Source organism: Chaetodon auriga, chromosome 11 (assembly GCF_051107435.1).
Source record: "Chaetodon auriga isolate fChaAug3 chromosome 11, fChaAug3.hap1, whole genome shotgun sequence".
Classification (NCBI taxonomy): Eukaryota; Metazoa; Chordata; class Actinopteri; order Chaetodontiformes; family Chaetodontidae; genus Chaetodon; species Chaetodon auriga.
In genome coordinates, this window is record NC_135084.1 from 24,546,588 (window position 1) to 24,566,298 (window position 19,711).

General features: G+C 44.6%; 2 protein-coding genes across 4 annotated transcripts; both read right to left on the bottom strand.

Moving 5' to 3' along the window:
• Positions 1 to 650: 650 nt before the first annotated feature.
• sncga (synuclein, gamma a) lies at positions 651 to 7,906 on the bottom strand. 2 transcript variants are annotated; one of them, XM_076742224.1, is made up of 6 exons: positions 7,457 to 7,898; positions 3,799 to 3,840; positions 3,580 to 3,707; positions 3,273 to 3,299; positions 1,845 to 1,901; positions 651 to 1,194 (listed from the first exon to the last, which is right to left on the bottom strand). In XM_076742224.1, exons 1-5 carry the CDS (start codon positions 7,575 to 7,577, stop codon positions 1,845 to 1,847), a joined length of 375 nt encoding a protein of 124 aa, XP_076598339.1. In that variant the 5' UTR covers positions 7,578 to 7,898; the 3' UTR covers positions 651 to 1,194. The 2 variants fall into 2 exon arrangements, with proteins under 2 accessions (XP_076598339.1, XP_076598340.1); XM_076742225.1 differs by lacking the exon at positions 3,273 to 3,299 and having other exon boundaries at positions 7,457 to 7,906.
• A 1,389-nt stretch (positions 7,907 to 9,295) lies between these two features.
• On the bottom strand, positions 9,296 to 17,729 carry LOC143327964 (NLR family CARD domain-containing protein 3-like). Of its 2 annotated transcripts, none has more exons than XM_076742684.1 (11): positions 17,670 to 17,729; positions 17,013 to 17,085; positions 16,707 to 16,829; positions 16,493 to 16,609; positions 15,346 to 15,424; positions 14,957 to 15,185; positions 12,995 to 14,795; positions 12,713 to 12,886; positions 11,535 to 11,708; positions 11,341 to 11,387; positions 9,296 to 11,181 (listed from the first exon to the last, which is right to left on the bottom strand). In XM_076742684.1, the coding sequence occupies exons 3-11, from the start codon at positions 16,793 to 16,795 to the stop codon at positions 10,613 to 10,615; spliced, it is 3,279 nt and encodes a 1,092-aa protein (XP_076598799.1). In that variant the 5' UTR covers positions 16,796 to 16,829; positions 17,013 to 17,085; positions 17,670 to 17,729; the 3' UTR covers positions 9,296 to 10,612. The 2 variants fall into 2 exon arrangements, with proteins under 2 accessions (XP_076598799.1, XP_076598798.1); XM_076742683.1 differs by having other exon boundaries at positions 16,707 to 16,832.
• Positions 17,730 to 19,711: the final 1,982 nt, after the last annotated feature.

Below are 19,711 nucleotides of genomic sequence, written 5' to 3' on the forward strand. Positions count from 1 at the left end.
TAATGGCTGGAGATTCAGCGCCACCTGCTGTTTACTCCACCAATCAATGACTCTCACACACAGCAGGATGGAGGCCAAAGCTCAGTCATGTGTGTTTGTGATTTGATGTGTGGGAGGATCACTGTTTCCTGCAGATATTTAAACTTCACGCTGGTTTCACTGGAAGCTTCCCAGACGTGAGCTGTGTGTCTGTGTGTGACAGAAGGAAACAGCAGCATCACAGCAGCTCAGCGTCACCGTGTGGAGAAGCTGTAAATAAATCAGTGACCCAGTTTGTGACAGCAGCTCCTCATTGTGCCGTCAATGTTAAAGAGTCTGCAGCCTGAAGCTGCTGATGCTCCTGCAGAGTTTTACGGACCTCCACCAGCAGAGTATAATGACGACGATGATCAGATATCATCATCTGATCTTCGGGATCTAAAGGCTCAGGACAGGATCCACCACGGGGATGCTTTGTCTCAGCAGTAGCAGCAGTAACTGTACTCTGAAGCCTGACTGCAGAATTACAAATGAACTCAGTATATATGTAAATACCTGACATCTATTTAAATATGCTGGAAAGACACGTTTTCATAGTATTGATGATAAATAATGACGATCTTCTAGTTTAGTTTGACCGTGAACCAGTGAAGAAGCAAAGATCCGTAGGAGGATTTAAACTCGTTTTTATTTGTTTTGTAAAAGAAGAAATCAGCTCTGAAGCTCCGTTAATATCAGCAGCACAGACGGCAGCGTGTCCGGTGTGTGTGTGTTTTCTACTGCTTTAAGTGTGTGTCAGTACAGCGACATGCATTTAAAAAGCCTCAGATGTCTGTCTGTCGGGGGCGGGGTCAGCCTGGTGATTGACAGGAGGGGGTGGGGCTTGTAGGACACTTGGCCTGAGTGATGTCATCCCTCACCGGCCAGGCCAATCACCTGAGAGTGTGGACGCATACGACCTGATTAATTTCATCTCTGAGTGTTAAAAACAGTGTGTGCGAGGATGTGATGCACAGGCAACAGGAGGGAGGATGAAGACGGTTTCTATTGGTTAATGAGGTTAAACACAGTAGATTAAGAATCTTTCGGGGTCGGGGAGGATCAGAGGTCAGACGTCAAAGGGTTGAGCAACAGCTAAAATGTAGAGGTTCCTCTCGTCTTGCTCCTCATTGGACAGGAAACAGGAAGTACCTGCAGGTCGGCAAAGACGAGAGTCTGAGAGAAAAAGACAACAAAATGAAGTGAATTTAATTATTTCACAAAGAATTTTAAAAGTGGGAACAAAATTTGGACATTTTAGAATTCAAGGAGAAGTTTTTGTTTTCATATTTCAGATCAATTTCACCGTCAGGAGGTAGAAAACAACCCATCAACCAGGTGTGAGTGATGGAGGATGAAGAGCTGGAGAGTGGGAAGGAGGCTAATTAGCTCGTTACTATCAGCTGTGTGCACCTCTGACGTTTGCTTCCATTGCTACTTGGTGTGAAAGAGCAAACACTTCTCTGCGTTTTTAAGGAAAGTGTGAAAGGACATTTTCAAGAGTTTGACAGTTAAATCGCGTGTGTGTGTGATGTGAAACCACCATCACTCCATGTTATGTCATAAAGTCCTAAAGGTATGAACACTGAACGTGACTGTAACGATGTCCAAAAACAACATTTTGACACCTGAATGAAGTTTACATGTTAAAGAATATGAATAATAATAATAACTAAAAGTGAGTTTTAGTGTTAACCTTCAGTGTGAGGAAGGTTCAGTGTTCACCTGAGAAGTCAGACGGTTGTAAATGTGAGTGCACAGGTGATGGACTGAGGCGGCTTGGTAAGCAGAGACCTTTAGCTGTAAAAGTCCGGCAGTTTTCTCACCTACTGTGCAGCCTGCTCAGTCTGATCTCCACCTGCTTCTGTTTTTGGGAGGTCAGCCTGCAGGAGAGACACAGCAGAGGTCACATGACTGCCACCAAACTCCACCTCCACACACTCCCAGTCATAATCAAAGCTCCAGTTCTCCCAGAACAGGTGCTTCTAATGGCTCAGGTGCAGTTAACAACATGAACAGTGGCTGCCGCCCATTGGTCCCACCTGAAGGCAGAGACTCATTTAATGATCACTGAGCTGATGTTGGAGCATTTACATCCAACCAAAGTCCAGTTTTTCAGCCTTTTCAGCACAAATGTTTGACTGCATGTAAACGGTGTGAGCTGCTGGTTGGCGTCCATGTTGCTCCAAAGACCAAAATGTGTGCAATTAAGCCATTCTTAATGTCATTAGATACACCTGAGATTTCAAACTGTCATCAGGTCAGAGGGACAGAAACTTAAAGCTGGCTTTTCAAACTGGTCTCCTCTCAGTGGACCATTCAACAATCCTTCCCATGGTTTGCTTTGGGAGAACTGTAACTTCATGTTTGTACAAAGAGACGTCAGCAGGATAAAACCAGAGCGACTGAATGCTGTGAGGGAGCTGAAGCCGAGGCTGAGCTGAGCTGAGCTGAGCTGGAAGAAACAGCCATGTTAGTCAGCGAACTGTTTCTACACCCTGAGAGACGTATTTATTAGGACAAAGAACACAGAACCAATCAAGAGTCCCATGTTATCATGGTGATAAGCAAAGAGACAAAGATGTCAACTGTTCTTGCTTGCTTCAGTAGCTCTTAGTAAAGAAGGATGTCATCAGCATAACGTTGAACTTTAAATGGATTTTAGCAGAACAAACAATGTTTTTTACTGCCAGCAACAAGCCATGCAGCCATCTCCTTCATGCTTTGTTAGTTTAAAATCTTTGAGAGGAAACCGTTGATTGATCATTGATGTTAGCATCTCTCTGTTTTATTCCTGCCTAAATATCTGTGAGGCAAAGAACTCAATTCATCCAGACGAGGTTTCCTGTGACGTCACGTCAGCGTGTTCTAGGTCTTACTGGTTAAGGCAGCGCTGAGGACGCTGAGGTCATGTCCTCCATACTGATGGTATTTGTTGTAATTATTAACAATAAAACTTGTTTTATGTCTTATATTTTATCTACTTTTATTATTTATTTTTATTATAAAGTATTTTGTAACAAATACTTTTACTGTGAAGAGAATCTGTACAGCCACTGATGACACACACACAGACACAGACACACGCACACACACACACACACACACACACACACACACACACACACACAGGAAAAGCAGCAGAAACCTCTGTGGGTCCTGAAAAGATCTTTAAAATCAGAAACTCTAATCAGACAACGAGCAGCATGCCATGCAATCACTCAGTCACTCAAACCCCCCAGCCAATCAGGCACCTCCTCGGCCGCTGGTCCCGCCTCCTCCTGTTCTCAGCCAATCACCAGAGATTTGGATGGAGACAAAAAATGAAAGTTATGAACACAACAGGGAGTTTTAATATTAATAACTGTAGAATTAGATATATCATGACAAGACAGTTTGTCGTTGATGGCAAATTTATTTATGAGTTAATAACCAGGATTCAAATATAAATTATAACACATTCATCTCATTTCATTCATTTACCAGATTAAAATCCCACACTGACAGTCGCTCTTGTCTGATTCCCACAGCGTTCGCTTGGGGTCATGTGATGTCACTCACCGTGCTGACGAATCCGCTCGCCACAGCTGCGTTCTCCACCCCCTCCACTGTCGCCTGGGCGACCTCGTTGGCCCCGGACACCGCAGTGTCGGCCACGATGTTGGCCTGTTCGTTCGTCTTCTGGGCAACTGGACAACAGGACACAGGAAGAAGACCCCAAATGATGCTCAGCATCAAAGACATGTGACGGACGCCATTTTCTCATGTCAGTTTGTTTACCTGTGTTAACACCTGTGACCACGCCCTCCATTGTCTTGTTTCCTGGAAAAGAAAAAAAAAAAAAAACAGATTTGAATGACACGACTCATTTATCATAATTTATAATGCAATGTCAATGTTTCTACCCAGCTTTCCAAATACAAATCAGAGTCAGTGTGATTTTTAACGTAAGAAGAAGAAAACAGATGAGAGTCGCATGTGAAGCTGCTTCGACAAGCAAACAGTTCGCAGCAGTTCAGTTTTATTCTGAGCACAATCTGACCTGCTTTCCTCTGCAGAGACAAACGGAGCTCAGCTGCTCGCTGAATTATTTATTCATGTCACCCAGTTTACACCGAGCAGAGGTGGAGGAAGTACTTTCATCTTTTACTCGCGTCATAGTAACAACACCACAGTCTAGAAATACTGCTGTTAGACGGCAAAGTCCTGCATTCAAAGAGTTAGAATTAAAAAGGAGAATCATCATCGTTCAGAAGACCCATCAAAGAACAACATTACATGACTGATTACAATTATTGATGCCTTCATGTGCTCATGATGCCTTCATGTGCTCATCACTGTAATGCTGCAGCTAGTAAATGTGGAGTTAATTTTAATGACTTTGGGTAGTTTCAGCTCAATGAAGTATAAAATATCATAAGAGTGCAAGTACTTCAAATTGTACTTGTACAGACGTTATTCTTCCAGACTCTCATTGGTGGGTTTGCTGTCAGTGTTTTTGGCTCAGGGTCTCGTGGACGCCAGAGGAACTGCAGCTGACTTCAGGTCTCAGCTGGCGTGCTGTTGGTCCAGATCCAGATCCAGAGTTCTGGTCCCACAGTGGGCGGCGTGCTGCTCAAACATGTGACGCTGAACGGATTCTTTGTCTGAGCGAACACAGTCTGTGATTCAGTGCGTGCAGCTCAAACAACAGAAACGGTCTGTGTGGAAACCCAGCAGCTGTTTCCACACAGACCTTCAGCGCTGACTGGAAACCAGCCTACAACCAGATACGATGCATATTTGATGAGCCCGCAGGTTTTATCTCCTCTAATGGATTTTTCTTTCTTCTGCCTTCTGTTCAGTGCGACTGTGTGTCGCTGCAACGACAATCAATAAACAATTAGTATGTTTTAATCTTTGGAAAGTGTCCACGGTCCGCATGAGGTGATCTACGGCGCCGACAAGCCCAGTTTGAAACGAGCCAACCTGGTGGATCAGGACAAAGCTCAGCACAAACTTTAGAGTTTTACACGACTACCCAGTTAGAAAAAGTTGGTTTGGGAACATTATTTTTTGGTTGGTCAGTTAACGTTCCTACACAACGTTCCCTAGATGTCAGTGCAGTAAAGGTCCCGGAACGTTATGGGAGAGTTACCGAATAGAAACCTGAAAGGAACGTTCTGGAAAACGTGACTGGAACGTTTTTGTTAGCTGGGTCGTGAACGTTCAAGAAGACGTGAAACCAGAACTTCTGGCTTCTGTTCCAGAAGAAAAACCTCATTCAAGATCCCGACACTAAAAACTGAAAATCTACCAGAGCTGATCAACCGAGTGTTCATGTGTTTAACAGATTTAAACGAACATCATTTCCCATAAGCCCCAGAGCGGCCGCAATAACACACACACGTTAGGAAAGTCCGGTCCGCCCTCATGAGGACTAATGTCCGACTTGGAAATTCAACAAAAATGCCATTTAGTCAGACGACAGCATCAGACATTTGTGTGGAAAGATGACATTTCTTCATCCAATCCCCAAAGTTATGAAGCAATATTGATCTTTAACCTGAAGCCGTTTTCTTTGCTCTCGTCTGAATCAGTGGATGAACTTCCTGAAGAAAAGTAAACGAGGGATTCTTTTCTATTCACTTTTATGTGTCTGCACAGGCACGAGCCGTCTTCAGGAAATGACCATAAGTTCACACATGTCCGACATGACGAAAGCTCTCGTCCTCGCCCACCTGTTCAGCTTCTGTATGCTACCAAAACACCTGCCGGCCATTGAAATGAAGCGTCTCAACTTCAAACTGAGTTTAGCTTCAAGCAGGGCAGGTGGCGATTGTACTGACAGCAGCTGTAGGAGTTCACTGCTGAGACTCTTCAGTACTACAAACGCATACTCGACCTGACTGGACTGGACTGGACTGGACCTGACTGGACTGGACTGGACCTGACTGGACTGGACTGGACTGGACCTGACTGGACTGGACCTGACTGGACCTGACTGGACTGGACTGGACTGGACCTGACTGGACTGGACTGGACTCGGTCGCTGTCATTACCAGCTCTCATACAGACTCATTGCCCTCCACACTTGAAGGTGTTATTAATGCTGTGTCATGTTTCAGATCCTGAAGATGTTATTAATGCTGTGTCATGTTTCAGATATTATAGATGTTATTAATGCTGCATCATGTTTCAGATCCTGTAGATGTTATTAATGCTGTGTCATGTTTCAGATCCTGAAGATGTTATTAATGCTGTGTCATGTTTCAGATATTATAGATGTTATTAATGCTGCATCATGTTTCAGATCCTGTAGATGTTATTAATGCTGCGTCATGTTTCAGATATTATAGATGTTATTAATGCTGCATCATGTTTCAGATCCTGTAGATGTTATTAATGCTGCGTCATGTTTCAGATACTGTAGATGTTATTAATGCTGTGTCATTTTCCAAATATTGTAGATTTCATTAATGCTGTGTCATGTTTCATGTCCTGTTGTGGTGTTCTCCTCCACAGAGTTTTGCGGCCGCTGGAGGTTCTCCTACACCCTTCGAGGATGGAGGAGGAGGTGAAGGGTATATTGTTGGTTGTGACCTCACCACTAAATTATTCAGAACGATAAAATCATGTTTCCACTGAGTTTCAGTCTGGCCAGCAGGAGGTGCCACCGCCCATCCTGCACTAACGCCTCAGCTACGTCGACCTTGCTGCTACCTTTCAGCAAAATTTCTGAGTTGGGACGTCAGAAGATCTCAGATTTGAATATTTTCAGATTCAACATGTTGTCCTCCACCTATCACTCCCTCCATCCATCCGAGTTTGGTGTTGAACTTCACGTGTCCTCCACCCATCGTTATTCATTTTACACCAAATAGCTGAATTTTTAAAAAATCTTGTACATTTTGATGTGAAAATGAACTTTTTCTTTGCCAGTTTCTCTGTTTCATCCTTCTCCATCTCTTCCTCTCATTGCCTCAAAATTCAAATTTAATTAATGTCATGATGAATTGCACTTTTCCTCCATCTGTCTCTTTCCTTCTTCTGTCTTTCTGATTTTAATATTTTAAGATTCATCCTCCTGTCCTCCACCTATCCCTCCCTCTTTCCATCCCAGTTTGTTGTTCATTTCACTCGTCCTCCACCCATCCTTTGTTCAAATTCCACAGACAAAAAACACTCACATATTGGATAAATTCATGGAATTCATTCATGTCCCACTGTCCCCTCCCCTCATCTGTCCACCTTCCCATCTTACTCTCACAGAATTACACTTTTCCTCCACCTCCATCTTTTTCTATCCTCATTTTTATCCCAGCTTTTACTTTTTCATCCATCCATCTCAGTTTCCACCACAAAAAAAACTGCAAATTCAGAAAATTAAATGTACAGTTTGTTGTTGAATTTCACTTTTCATCCATCCATCCATCCACCCATCCATCCGCCCTCTCACCGACGTAGAAGACCCCCTCCTTGGTCTTGGCAGCGGCCTCCTCCACTCCGGCCTTCGTCTTCTCGGCGGCGGCCACCACTCCATCCTTCGCTATGGAGAATCCCTTCTTCAGAACGTCCATGATGCTTTGCTTCTCCTCTCTTCTTCTATCTTCTTCTCTTCTAATTCAGTTGTTTTCTCTCTGCTCTTCTGTCTGTATTTCTTCTCCTTCTTCTTCTTCTTCTGCTCCGTCTGCCTCAGTCGTCTCGTTCTTTCTGCTAATGGACGAGAGACAGAGAGAGAGGAGGGTGGAGAGAGGGCACGTGAGAGAGAGAGAGAGAGAGAGAGAGAGAGAGAGAGAGAGAGAGGGTGAGGGGGGAGAGAGAGTGGCAAAGAGAGGGAGAGAGAGGGAGAGAGAGGACAGTGGTGGAGAGAGGTAGACAAAAAGAAGAGAAGAAGAAACAAGTGGATGAGAGGAAAGAGAGAGGGAAATGGAGTGATGGTGATGAAGAGGAACAGGGGCGTGTCCAGGGCAGGGCCAGCTGTGATTGGCTCTTTGCCTGGTCAGGGGCGGGACTTTAGTTCAAAGTAAGTCTTTAACAGTAAACCAGAATTTAAAATCAGTTTCTGTAGATTCACATTTTGTCCTCACAGGTGTGTTTATTCTAATTTGTTGGTGTTTTATAGTGTAGCTTTATGAGCTCATGTATTTCCTGCCCCAGTGGACACGCCCCCGTCCATGACATGTTTGTGGCACTGACCAATAGGAGCACAGAGCGCTCTTCACCTGTGTTCCTTCAAGGTGAGAGGAATGGTGGAACTGTGACACAGAGGAAAGATCCACAGACAGGCAGCGTCACACACATCGCTTCAGACGCCATGTTGGTTTACAGTCTGGTTCCAGGAAGTCTGTCTCTAGCTCCTCCTTCCTGATGACATCACACAGGTCGTGAGAGACAGTGAGCTGTGATTGGTCGGGGACTGTCATGTCTCTCAGCTGAGAGCAAGACTTTATGAGTGTGTACTCAGAGAAAAGACACAAAGTCTGTGGAGGCTCAATAACGTGCCAACATGGCCGCCAAGGGTGGAGGGCGTCACAGAGGAGAAAGGGGAGGTGAAGAGGAAGGAGGAGTTCGCCTCCTCCTCCCCGTGTCCTGACAGGAACCTAAATGTGACTCAGCAGAACACACACACACACACACACACACACACACACAGCACTCTCTCAGACACACCCTGGGCTGCCTCGCCTCTTCTCTGATTGGCTAACAGCCAGCATCGCTCTATTTTTAGACCCACTTTATTTCATTTTTTCCAGGACGGATGGGCAACTGATCAGCAGCAGCAGCATTATGGGCTGCTGTGGGTTACCGTGGCAATGAGAGCTATCCACCCAACAGCACTGATCAATACTTACCGTCAGCCTCACACACACACACACACACACACACACACACACACACACACACACACAGCATAATGTAATACTTGATCATTTTCTCTGAAGAAATCTTTAGCACACACACACACATATTGATGATGTGTGTCATTGATCCGATGTGTCAGGAAATATAATCCAAAAAAATATAATCTAAAAATCCAAAAGCATCACTTCTTGTCACAATTCGTGTTTTCTGTTGTTCCAAAAATAAATCTGTGTTTTCACTTCAGGAGTCAGACTACTGCTCAGCTGGTTCCAGACAATAGCTCAGTGTGTGTGTGTGTGTGTGTGTGTGTGTGTGTGTGTGTGTGTGTGCGCGCACACCACTATTATACAACAACTGTGTGTTCAGCATACAATGAAGTCTTTAATTCAGATGAAACGAGATAATACAGAGAGAAAACAGCTTCAACAAAATCACACACACACACACACACACACACACACACACACACACACATTCCATCACAGCTGATTGAAAATGTTTTGGGATGCACACACTGAGGAAAGTTTCATCACTGATTTTTTTTCTGTCGTCTTTGACGTTTTGACTTTAACTTCCTGTCTAAACAGGAAGTGGGACTGTGTTGATTTCACCTTCGCCTGTGTTTGACCAAATGTCTGAGCGGGTTTACACACTGACGTACAGCCAGAAGATTATATGGAGATATCATAACCTGACATCGACGTTCCACCGGCACTAAATGATCACATCGGAGCTTTGATCTCCAGATGGTGGATCTAGAAGGAACCCTGCTGCGGACACTCCTGTAACGTCTGACATCAAAAGGTTAAAACAAGCTGAGCAGTGTGAGATGAACGGCTGCATCAGACGGTCTCAGAGGGTCTCAGGACTGTACAACCTGCTCCAGATCACCTGTGTGAGGAATCCAACACCTACCTGCTAATTGATAGTAGCAGTGTTTTAATGAGGTGGTGTGTGTGTGTGTGTGTGTTTGTTTGTGTGTGTGTTGGGGGTTAACTTCCCACATGCCTGTTTCTAAAACCATTTTAGTTTTACGAGCCGGGGCACACAGTGTAGTGCTATGACAGGACAGAGAGATGTGATCAGAAAAGCTTGTGTTGCATATTTCAGTGTTAGAAACACGTAAATCACATGATGAAACAAGCTTGGCTGTAAAGCCACGTACTGTACGAGCAGCATTACTGATTTGAGTAGCAGGTAATATTCAGCATGCAAACACAAGCACAATCTACAGGAAACCAAAAATACCTGCAGTCAGTGAAACGCTGCATCGGATCAGTCTAACAGGCCCAGAAAGCAAAGCGCCGTCACAACGACCAGCCGGGCCAACAATGGGAAGTTCTTCTTTCAGAAAAATCCACTTTCTTAAGTGATCAGCACAGCACAGCAGTGCATTGCCTGTTTTTTGGACCTCATTATGTGACAACCAAAGACAGGCCTGCATGTAAAACCAAAAGCCTGTGAAGGCCACAGGACAGAGAACAAAGTAACAGCATCCAAATCCTGTCATTTACATGTTGTTTCCAGCATCATCTTATTTCTAGAATCATCCCAGAACTTTGATTTCAAGGTCACATACTGATTGATGAATTTACTTTGTGCAAATCAAACAGACTCTTTGCAAGTTCAGATTATTTTTCCACAGATGCTGAATTTGATGCTGAAGATTGATGTTTTTCCTACACAGAAAGAAATGTTTCAACACAAAGTTCAGTTTTAGACTCAAAGTCCAGGGAGGAGACCCTCCCTCCTACGGAGAACACAGAGACACTGAGGAGTCAGACCAGTTGGACCAGAGGCCAAACCCAAGATACAGAGGTTCAGTGAAGCTGGTGTTGAAGGTGTGAAGGTGGATCAGTGTGTCAGAGGAGACTCTGTAGAAGGACAGAGTGCCAGCAGGACAGTCCACATACACCCCCACTCTGTTAGAGACAGAGGAGGAGGAGGAGGAGGAGGAGGAGGAGGAGGAGGAGGAGGGGATGGGTGTGCCCTTGTTGTTGTGCCAGGCATAGTAACCACCACCAGAGCAGCTCAGGCTCCAGGACAGATCATTCCTCCCAAACACACAGTCATCACCGTTTCCTCTCCTTTTGATCCCTCTGTAAGTCACTGCTATATGAACCTTTCCTCTCCACTCCACCTCCCAGTAACAGCGACCAGTCAGACCAGTTCCACTCAGCAGCTGGGACCACCAATCAAACCTGTCTGGATGATCAGGATACGGCTGATCCTCCTCCACATGCGTCACCGTCCTGTTGTTGTCAGACAGGCTCATCTTTCTGTTCACTGTGTTTGTGTCGAGTGTGAGTTCACAGGAATCTGATGGAGAAAACAAACCAGAACACAGCTGCAGTTATTGATCGATCAGCGAACAGGTCACCACAGTTTGATGGTGACATCAGAGATCTGAATGAGTGATGTCACAGTTTGAAGATGGTTCAATGTGTGTTTCATCAGTCAAATCAAAGTCACACTTACACTTCCTCAGACCTGGTCTCAACCATCGGACTCCAGCAGGCTCCACCCTGAAAGGGGGGGGGGGGGGGTCAGACCAGCACATCCTCTTTCAAAATGACACATGGACAGTTCATCACCCTCACAGACAACCTAACCAGCTTCAGGGTCGTGACAGTGTGACAGACTGATTGTGTCTGCAGCAGGCCTCTTCATACCTCAGGGAGTCCAGTTTCCATTGTGGATCCTCCAGTCCAGCAGACAGCAGCTTCACTCCTGGGTCTCCTGGATGGTTGTAGCTCAGGTCCAGCTCTCTCAGATGGGACAGGTTGGAGCTCAGAGCTGAAGCCAGAGAAGCACAGCCTTCCTCTGTGATCAGACAGCCTGACAGCCTGCAAACACACCGAACAACACACATCACATGGTCTGAGGGTACTGAGAGGGCTGGAGGGTTACTGCAGTACTGCAGTTACACAGTACTAACGTCTACTGTGAAGTTGAGCTCAGTACATTTATCACTAATGTCCACCAACACTCAGACATTACAGGAGGCAAACACTGTTTCATCATTCATTTTGCTCACTTTTTTCTATTATTATTAATGCAAGCAAAACCCTTCCTGTTGCTGCTTCTCAAGAAAAGCTCCACCAGCAAACAATTTGTTGTGATGCAGCTGCACCTTCTTCTAGTATTCGTCCTTATCATGACTGTTCTGTCCCTTTTCCTCTCCTGCCCTCTGTAACTCTGCCCAGGTGTGCTTCATCTGATTGCTGAATGAGATGTACCTGGCCTGGGACTGAGGGGCTTCGAAGCTCCTGTGGCTGCATCAGAAGAGAGGCTTCTGGAATGGGCACTGTTGATCTTGTAGTCTGGGATTAGCCATCAACTTTGATTCATTGTCTTGGTTGTTTGTATGACTTCATGTTAATCCCACCGGTTTGGTCAGTTCACATTTGACTGTCCACCACGATTATTCATTTTGAATTTCAGAGTTTTGGGTACTCAAAGGGTGTTTGAGTTCTAGTTACGATGGCAGGTAGATGGCAATTACTTTCTAACAGAGATGTAATTGAGACCAATCACGGCTAGACTCTGAAGAAAAAGAAGCAGTAGTAGGAGTAGAAAGAGTCTGCACAAACAGAAATAGTTTCCTTCAGGATAACTTGAACTTCAGATAATACAGAGTCTTCTCATACGATTTGTGACACTAAAAAACATTAATTGTTTTAATGCTGATTTCTTCGTCCCATAGAATTTAGATTCCAAAAGAAGCAGGACGTAATTCAGAAAAGTAATTCAGAGTCTAAAACTATCAAAAGATCTTACCCAGGAGAGGAATCTATGCAAATTTGTACAGAGAAATGGTCATCAGCTGAACAGATTGATGAATTCTGACCTGAGAGTCTCCAGTGTACATTGTGGACTCTCCAGTCCAGCAGAGAGCAGCTTCACTCCTGAATCCTGCAGGTTGTTGTTACTCAGGTCCAGCTCTCTCAGACTGCAGGATGGGGAGCTGAGAGCTGAGCACAGAGCTTCACAGCTTCTCTCTGAGAGGTTACAGCCACTCAGTCTGAGGATACAATAAAAAGGAAAATAAAAAAGTAAGGATTTTTATTTCTTGTTGACAGATAGCAGAGTATCCAAACTATGATGAATCAAACCAACTGTCTGTACTTACAGAGCTTTGTTGGAGGCTTTGACCACAGGCAGCAGCCTCAGAAGAGCCTCCTCTGAAGCAGAGAATTTCTTTAGGTCAAACACATCCAGATCTTTTTCTGACAACAGTAAGATGAAGACCAGAGCTGACCACTGAGCAGGAGACAGTTTATCTGTGGACAGACTTCCTGATCTCAGGGACTGTTGGATCTGCTCCACTAGAGAACGGTCGTTCAGTTCATTCAGGCAGTGGAACAGATTGATGCTTTTCTCTGGAGACAGATCCTTCTCGATCTTCTTCTTGATGTACTGGACTGTTTCCTCATTGGTCTGTGAGCTACTTCCTGTCTGTGTTAGCAGGCCTTGTAGAAGGTTCTGATTGGTCTGCAGAGAAAGACCCAGAAGGAAGCGGAGGAACAAGTCCAGGTGTCCATTTGGACTCTGTAAGGCCTTGTCCACAGCACTCTGGTAGAAGTTTGTGTCTGCAGATTCATCTTGTCTTGTTTCAGACTTCAGGGAGGTTGATTGTCCTTCTGACAGCAGATTGAATTGAGAATTAAAGAATGTCAGATGGACGTGAAGAGCAGCCAGAAACTCCTGAACGGTTAGATGGACAAAGCAGAACACCTTGTCCTGGTACAGTCCTCTCTCCTCTATGAAGATCTGTGTGAACACTCCTGAGTACACTGAGGCTGCTTTGATATCGATGCCACACTCTGTCAAGTCTGATTCGTAGAAGATCAGGTTTCCTTTCTGCAGCTGCTCAAAAGCCAGTTTTCCCAGAGACTCAATCATCTCCTTGGTCTCTGGAGTCCAGTGTGGATCTGACTCAGCTCCTCCATCATACTTGATGGACTTCAGTTTGGACTGAACCACCAGGAAGTGGATGTACATCTCAGTCAGGGTCTTGGGCAGCTCCCCTTCCTCTCTGGTCTTCAATACATCCTCCAGAACTGTGGCAGTGATCCAGCAGAAGACCGGGATGTGGCACATGATGTGGAGGCTTCGTGATGTCTTAATGTGGGAGATGATTCTGCTGGCCTGCTTCTTGTTTCTAAATCTCTTCCTGAAGTACTCCTCCTTCTGTGGGTCAGTGAACCCTCTGACCTCTGTCACCATATCAACACACTTAGGAGGGATCTGATTGGCTGCTGCAGGTCGTGTGGTTATCCAGAGGCGAGCAGAAGGAAGCAGTTTCCCCTTGATGAGGTTTGTCAGCAGAACATCCATGGAGGTGGACTTTGTAGCATCAGTCAGGATCTCATTGTTGGTGAAGTCCAGAGGAAGTCGGCACTCATCCAGACCGTCAAAGATGAACACAACCTGGAACTCCTCAAACCTGCAGATTCCTGCTTCTTTGGTTTCAGGAAAGAAGTGATGAACAAGTTCCACCAAGCTCTTTTTCTCTCTCAGCATGTTCAGCTCTCTGAAAGTGAATGGAAACATGAACTGTATGTCCTGGTTGGCTTTGTCTTCAGCCCAGTCCAGAGTGAACTTCTGTGTTAAGACTGTTTTCCCAATGCCAGCCACTCCCTTTGTCATCACTGTTCTGACTGGTTCATCTCTTCCAGGTGGAAGTTTAAAGATGTCTTCATGACTGATTGTTTCTGTACCGTCTGGTTTCCTGGACGCTGTTTCAATCTGTCTGACCTCATGTTCATCATTGACCTCTCCAGTCCCTCCCTCTGTGATGTGGAGATCTGTGTAGATCTGATTCAGAAGGGTTGGATTTCCTGCTTTAGCGATCCCCTCAAACACACACTGGAACTTCTCCTTCAGGTTAGATTTTAGTTTACGCTGGCAATAAACTGGAACAGGATTTCCTGAAAGAACACAAAACAAAGAAGATCAATAAGTCAAAGGACATATTTCCTCAAAGGATGAATGCATGAATCTGTACATGAATGCCGTTTACCTGCACATTGACACGTCAGTGAACGTCTCATTTATGCAACATGTTCAATCTTTAGAGAAATCCTCTTACCACTCTGCAGACAGTCAGCCAGCTCCTCCTCCTTCATTCTCCTCAGGAAGTGCTGTGTGATCTTCACAAATGCCTCTCTGCTGCCCCTCCTCTGCTCTTCATCTTCACTGTTCAACACCTCCTCATCCTCCCTCTGACTCTCTAAGCATTCTGGGTAATCTGAACTCAGAACTGCCTTCATCTTCTTCAGCTCGTTCTTCACAAAAGAGACAATGTTCTCCTCCAGCAGCTGGAACAGGATATTATGAATGATACAATCAAACAATAAACATTGAACCAAACATCAGATCCATGTTGGACAGACTGACAGTCCACTGGTCTAAAACGTGCAACGTGGAGATCATTGTGAAGACAGTTGATGTAAAAGTAGTTGTTGGACATGTACAGACCATGAATATGGAGTCCAGGTGTGTTTGATGCTGCTGGGCAGACTGACCACTGGGAACCTCTGAGCTCTCCTGGTCGACTCTGTGAAGGAGTCATGAAGAATTAGCTCACATTATTTCTGTCCATTCAGAGACAAACACAAGCTAAAGGTCCATGAAGTGATCCTGAAGTGCTAAAGGTTTGCTCGTCCTGCTGAGCCCACTGAGAATCAACAGCCCCATCTTCAGCTGTTTGTTCCCAACAGCTCTCACCAAGCCCTCCATGTAGCTCTCCCACCCTCAATGTACACCGCTGAGGTGTCTAAAGTCAATGTTTTATTTACACATGACATTTGGAGCTATGATAATGGAATTTAACTGAAAAAACGTTTGAGAAAGTTTTGAGAGAGTTTTTAAAATCTGTAAAACAGTATATTATTTTGACCACTTGTGTTGTCAGAATTAACCAAGAAATAATTCTGGGAGTTATCTGCATAAAAATGAAAACTGTTGTTGTACCTATGAAGGATTTGACATAGTGGTAACATGTGATTGGAGAATGATAAAGGGCCAGTGACTAAGCCTTGAGGAACTCCATACGAGAAATGAGACGAGGGGGATTTAAAGTCATCAATGGCCACAAAGAACCTCCCATTAGAAAGATAGGAGTAAAATGTCATGTGAAACTGTACCCAACATGCCAATGTAAGGCTTAAGAAGTTCAATTAAAGTCACATGGTCAGCTGTATCAAAAACTGCAGTTAGATCTAAAAGCAATTAAAGAGGGAAGGAATCTCTTCAAATTTACTAACAGCTGCTCAGGCAGAAGTGCACTGCCCACCTCATCTGCTGAAGAAGAGGTTGACTTCTGCCCACAGAATACCCTGAGCAAGCCAGTTGAGAAGCAGGAGTCAGGGTGGTTGGTTAACTGGGGGCAACCCTAGTTAACCATTGATTCTCCTTTAATATGAAGGAGCCCAGCTTGAGTTGCAGGATTTTTTTTCAGGATTTTCCACCATTGAATCAGGCTTTCACCATCTGAAGGGACGTGCACGCAGATAGCAAAAATGAATGGCTTCTCTCTGAAATGACCTCTGACCTGTCACAGGTGAGGTTTTCTAAAGGTCAGAAGTCTAATTTTAATAATTAATGTATGATTTTAAATCCTCACCTTTGATCAAAAGAGCAGTGTCCGTCTTTGAAGTTATAAGGATGACCCATCGACTGGTCACTCTTCATGCACACACAGCTGGGCTCAGGTTCAGGACAGTCTGGTCCCTGATGGATCCTGAAATTCATTAACGCTCACACATTTACAAAAAAGTCTCACTGAGTCAAAAACTTTGTGAAATGGTGTCGTGGACAGTTGAAGATGTTCCTCTCACCTCTGAGCTTTGGTCTGGTTGTCCTGATCCTCACACTGAGAGGCTTTAGGGGGACGGACTCCCTCCTGTCTGTCCTCACACTGATGCATAGCTGAGTCCACACCGTCACACCAACACCACAACCTGCTGGGAGAGCGCACACGTTATTCTCATCATTCCTCTCAGTCACATGACAAACAAACAACTTCTACTTGACTGACTTTGAAAAGCTCTTCAACCTTTGAATTGTTCCTCTTTTCCAATCAACTGTATCCAGTCAGAACATGCTGCGGCAGCTAATCAATAATCCCATATCAATCATGTTACCTCTGTAGCTGCTGCTGAATTCACATCCACATCAGCTCCCAGAGACCTTCTACCTTCATCTGTGGAGGAAACACTGAGAGCAGAGCACGAAGCATCAGAACCAAACAACATCAACATCTACCATTACTTTACTGCACTGCAGTACTTTCACTTCCAATAAAATAAAAGCATCTGATGTGAATAAATGATGTGAATACTTCACTGTATATTACATATGAAGGAATTATTTGACTTCTGTTTGAGTCTGTTTCATTGGCTGGACTGGACGTGTCCACTGTGTTTCTTCTTCTTTGGCTGACTGAAAGCTTCCTGTTTACTCTGCACCTCATCAACATGTCTGAACTTGAAGATTCCACTAATCCAGACAAAGCATGTAGTTTCTTAGTTGACAAAGAACACATATTTACATAATTTTACTTCAGTAGGGTTTTGAAGGAAGGATTTTTACTTGTGGCAGCGTATTAGTATTTTGACTGAATTTAGGATCTGAATACTCCTACTTTCACCTCTCCTCGGCTGCTCTGAAGGCTGAAGGAGGAGGAAAGTCTTCCTCAGTTTTTGACTGAACTGCTGTGAACTTCTACTTTTTACTGAACTGACAACACGAACAAAGAGACGTTCAAGAGTCAAGCAGTGAAAAAAATGTTGTTTACAAACCCTTTAATGGAGAGAAGAAGCTGTGCTGGGATGAGCTGTCGAAGTGAACCGAAACTAAACTGAAACAGGAAGGAAACAGAATTTCAAAATAAGGGCATTCAAAATACTGGAAAAATGGAAACATCACCAGACAGACAGGAACTACTGGAAGAAGTATTCAGATCTTTTACTCAAGTAAAAACAGCAAAACCTATATTTAAAAGTACTCTGATACAAGTAAAACTCAGCACTGAAAGAGTAAAAGTAATCAGTGTGCAGCCAACACGAGCTCTGTTACTGTTACATCAGAGGATTCTGTGAGATGATTATTACTGAGTGCAGTAACTACAGTGACCAAATAAATGTAACGGAGTATCCAGTAATATGACATTAAAATAGTGAAGTAAAATATATCGAAATAGTCCGGTCCGGTTGACTAAATGTTCTGGACGACACACTGGAACAGAGACAGAAATGTGTCACATGTGAACGAGTGATTGGTAGTTTGATAACAGAAGTGAAATCCACTGCTGATACCTGATTTAAATCAGGGCTGCTACCTGTCACAGAGGATGATTTGGCGACCTCTAGTGCCACAAACATGAAGTGCAGGCTGATTTCAACGCCTGGAAATCATCCATACACCATCAGTTAAAGATCACCTTGTGACGTGTGGCCTTATATCCCGTCAGCTCTGTTTAGTGGTTTGAAGCTCTTTTGTCTTTGTCTTGAGGAGGGACAGCAGCTTCACATCTGGAACATCTGGAACCACACATTCATCCAGGTATCCATTCTGTCTCTTCTTCTCTGGACTTTACGGGACTGAGACGTGTCATGTCCTCCTCTGTTTAAACACACAATTCATGCTGCATGCTTGTTGCCCTCTTGTGGTCACAGCGAGCAGCTGCAACACAACAAACAGCTCTGACGTGAGCATTGATCTGATTGATAGACAGTTGGGGGTTGGGGGTGGGGTGGGGGGGCAGTTATTAGACCAAACCAAATACTAAACCTCCAGGAAGAAGCTTTTGGTGTGTCACAGCACAAGTTACACTCCAGGTCCAGTGTTGTGTGGAATCAGCTTCTTCTTCTTGACTGGATACATGATTAGTTTTCATGATTGCGCTGCGTGTAGCTGATACATCACGACGAGCGTCTGCAGCCTTCAGTGTTTGTTCTGAGGCTGTTGTATTTTTTTATTTGCTTTCACTTCAGTGTTCCTCCATACTTTCTCTTTCTCTGTCACACATTTCAAACCCCCCATCCTCCACCTCCTCAAAGCTCTACAACAATCCTCGGAAATGACCCCCACCCACCCGCCCACCCACCCAACCACCCCCACTCCCAGTGGAAAAGTCCCGGCTCTCTCAGCCTGGACAGGAACCGTCAGCCTCCCTCCCTCCAGCTCGCTCTCCTCTGCTTCAGTTTAATTCACTTTAATCCACTTTCAGCGCTGCGAGTGAACAAACACAAATAACCTGTGACAGAATAAAAGTCAGAGTGAGACGTCTTCCCACGACGGAGACATGAGCCTCTTTCACGCTTACTTCGGGTGCTGGTCCTGATGGTCACTGTTCACACATGCAGCGACATTCAGGAACATTTCTGTCCTGAACCTTTCACACACGTCATGGCAATGCTGGGACATACAGACGGTCCAGCAGATGGCAGTAATGCAACACTGATGCTAACCGCCATAAAACTCAACAGAGGAAGTCAAAGACGGGACAAGGCTGGATGTATGGATACGTGGTGAAGATGTCATACATTTTCAGGAACATAGCGCTGTTTGAGAAATAAGACATTTTTTCTTGATCCACTGACTATAAACAAGTCAAATATGTCATCAGAGGAGTCTTCTGATTGGCTCCCTCGCTCCACATGAAAGTGTCTTGCGTCAGATGGACGTAACGCTTGATGTGTTTGTTCCTGCAGTGTTGCTGCTTTCATTCAAACACAGCGTTCCAGCATTTTGCATGAAATGTTTTGGGGTCTCGTGGTGGGAAACTGAGAATACAGGATTCCCTGAATATTGATTCTGCTCCTGTTCACACATGAGCCAA

Coding starts and splice junctions, on each gene's coding strand:
- LOC143327964 (XM_076742684.1), bottom strand. CDS start 16,795: ATGCATCAGTGTGAGGACAGACAGGAGGGAGTCCGTCCCCCTAAAGCC. Junction 14,796..14,956: donor GGCTGACTGTCTGCAGAGTG/GTAAGAGGATTT, acceptor GTGTTCTTTCAG/GAAATCCTGTTCCAGTTTAT. Junction 11,709..12,712: donor TGTACACTGGAGACTCTCAG/GTCAGAATTCAT, acceptor GTGTGTTTGCAG/GCTGTCAGGCTGTCTGATCA.
- sncga (XM_076742224.1), bottom strand. CDS start 7,577: ATGGACGTTCTGAAGAAGGGATTCTCCATAGCGAAGGATGGAGTGGTG. Junction 3,708..3,798: donor GGTCACAGGTGTTAACACAG/GTAAACAAACTG, acceptor CCTGTTGTCCAG/TTGCCCAGAAGACGAACGAA. Junction 1,902..3,272: donor CGGGACCAGCGGCCGAGGAG/GTGCCTGATTGG, acceptor TCTCTCCTGCAG/GCTGACCTCCCAAAAACAGA.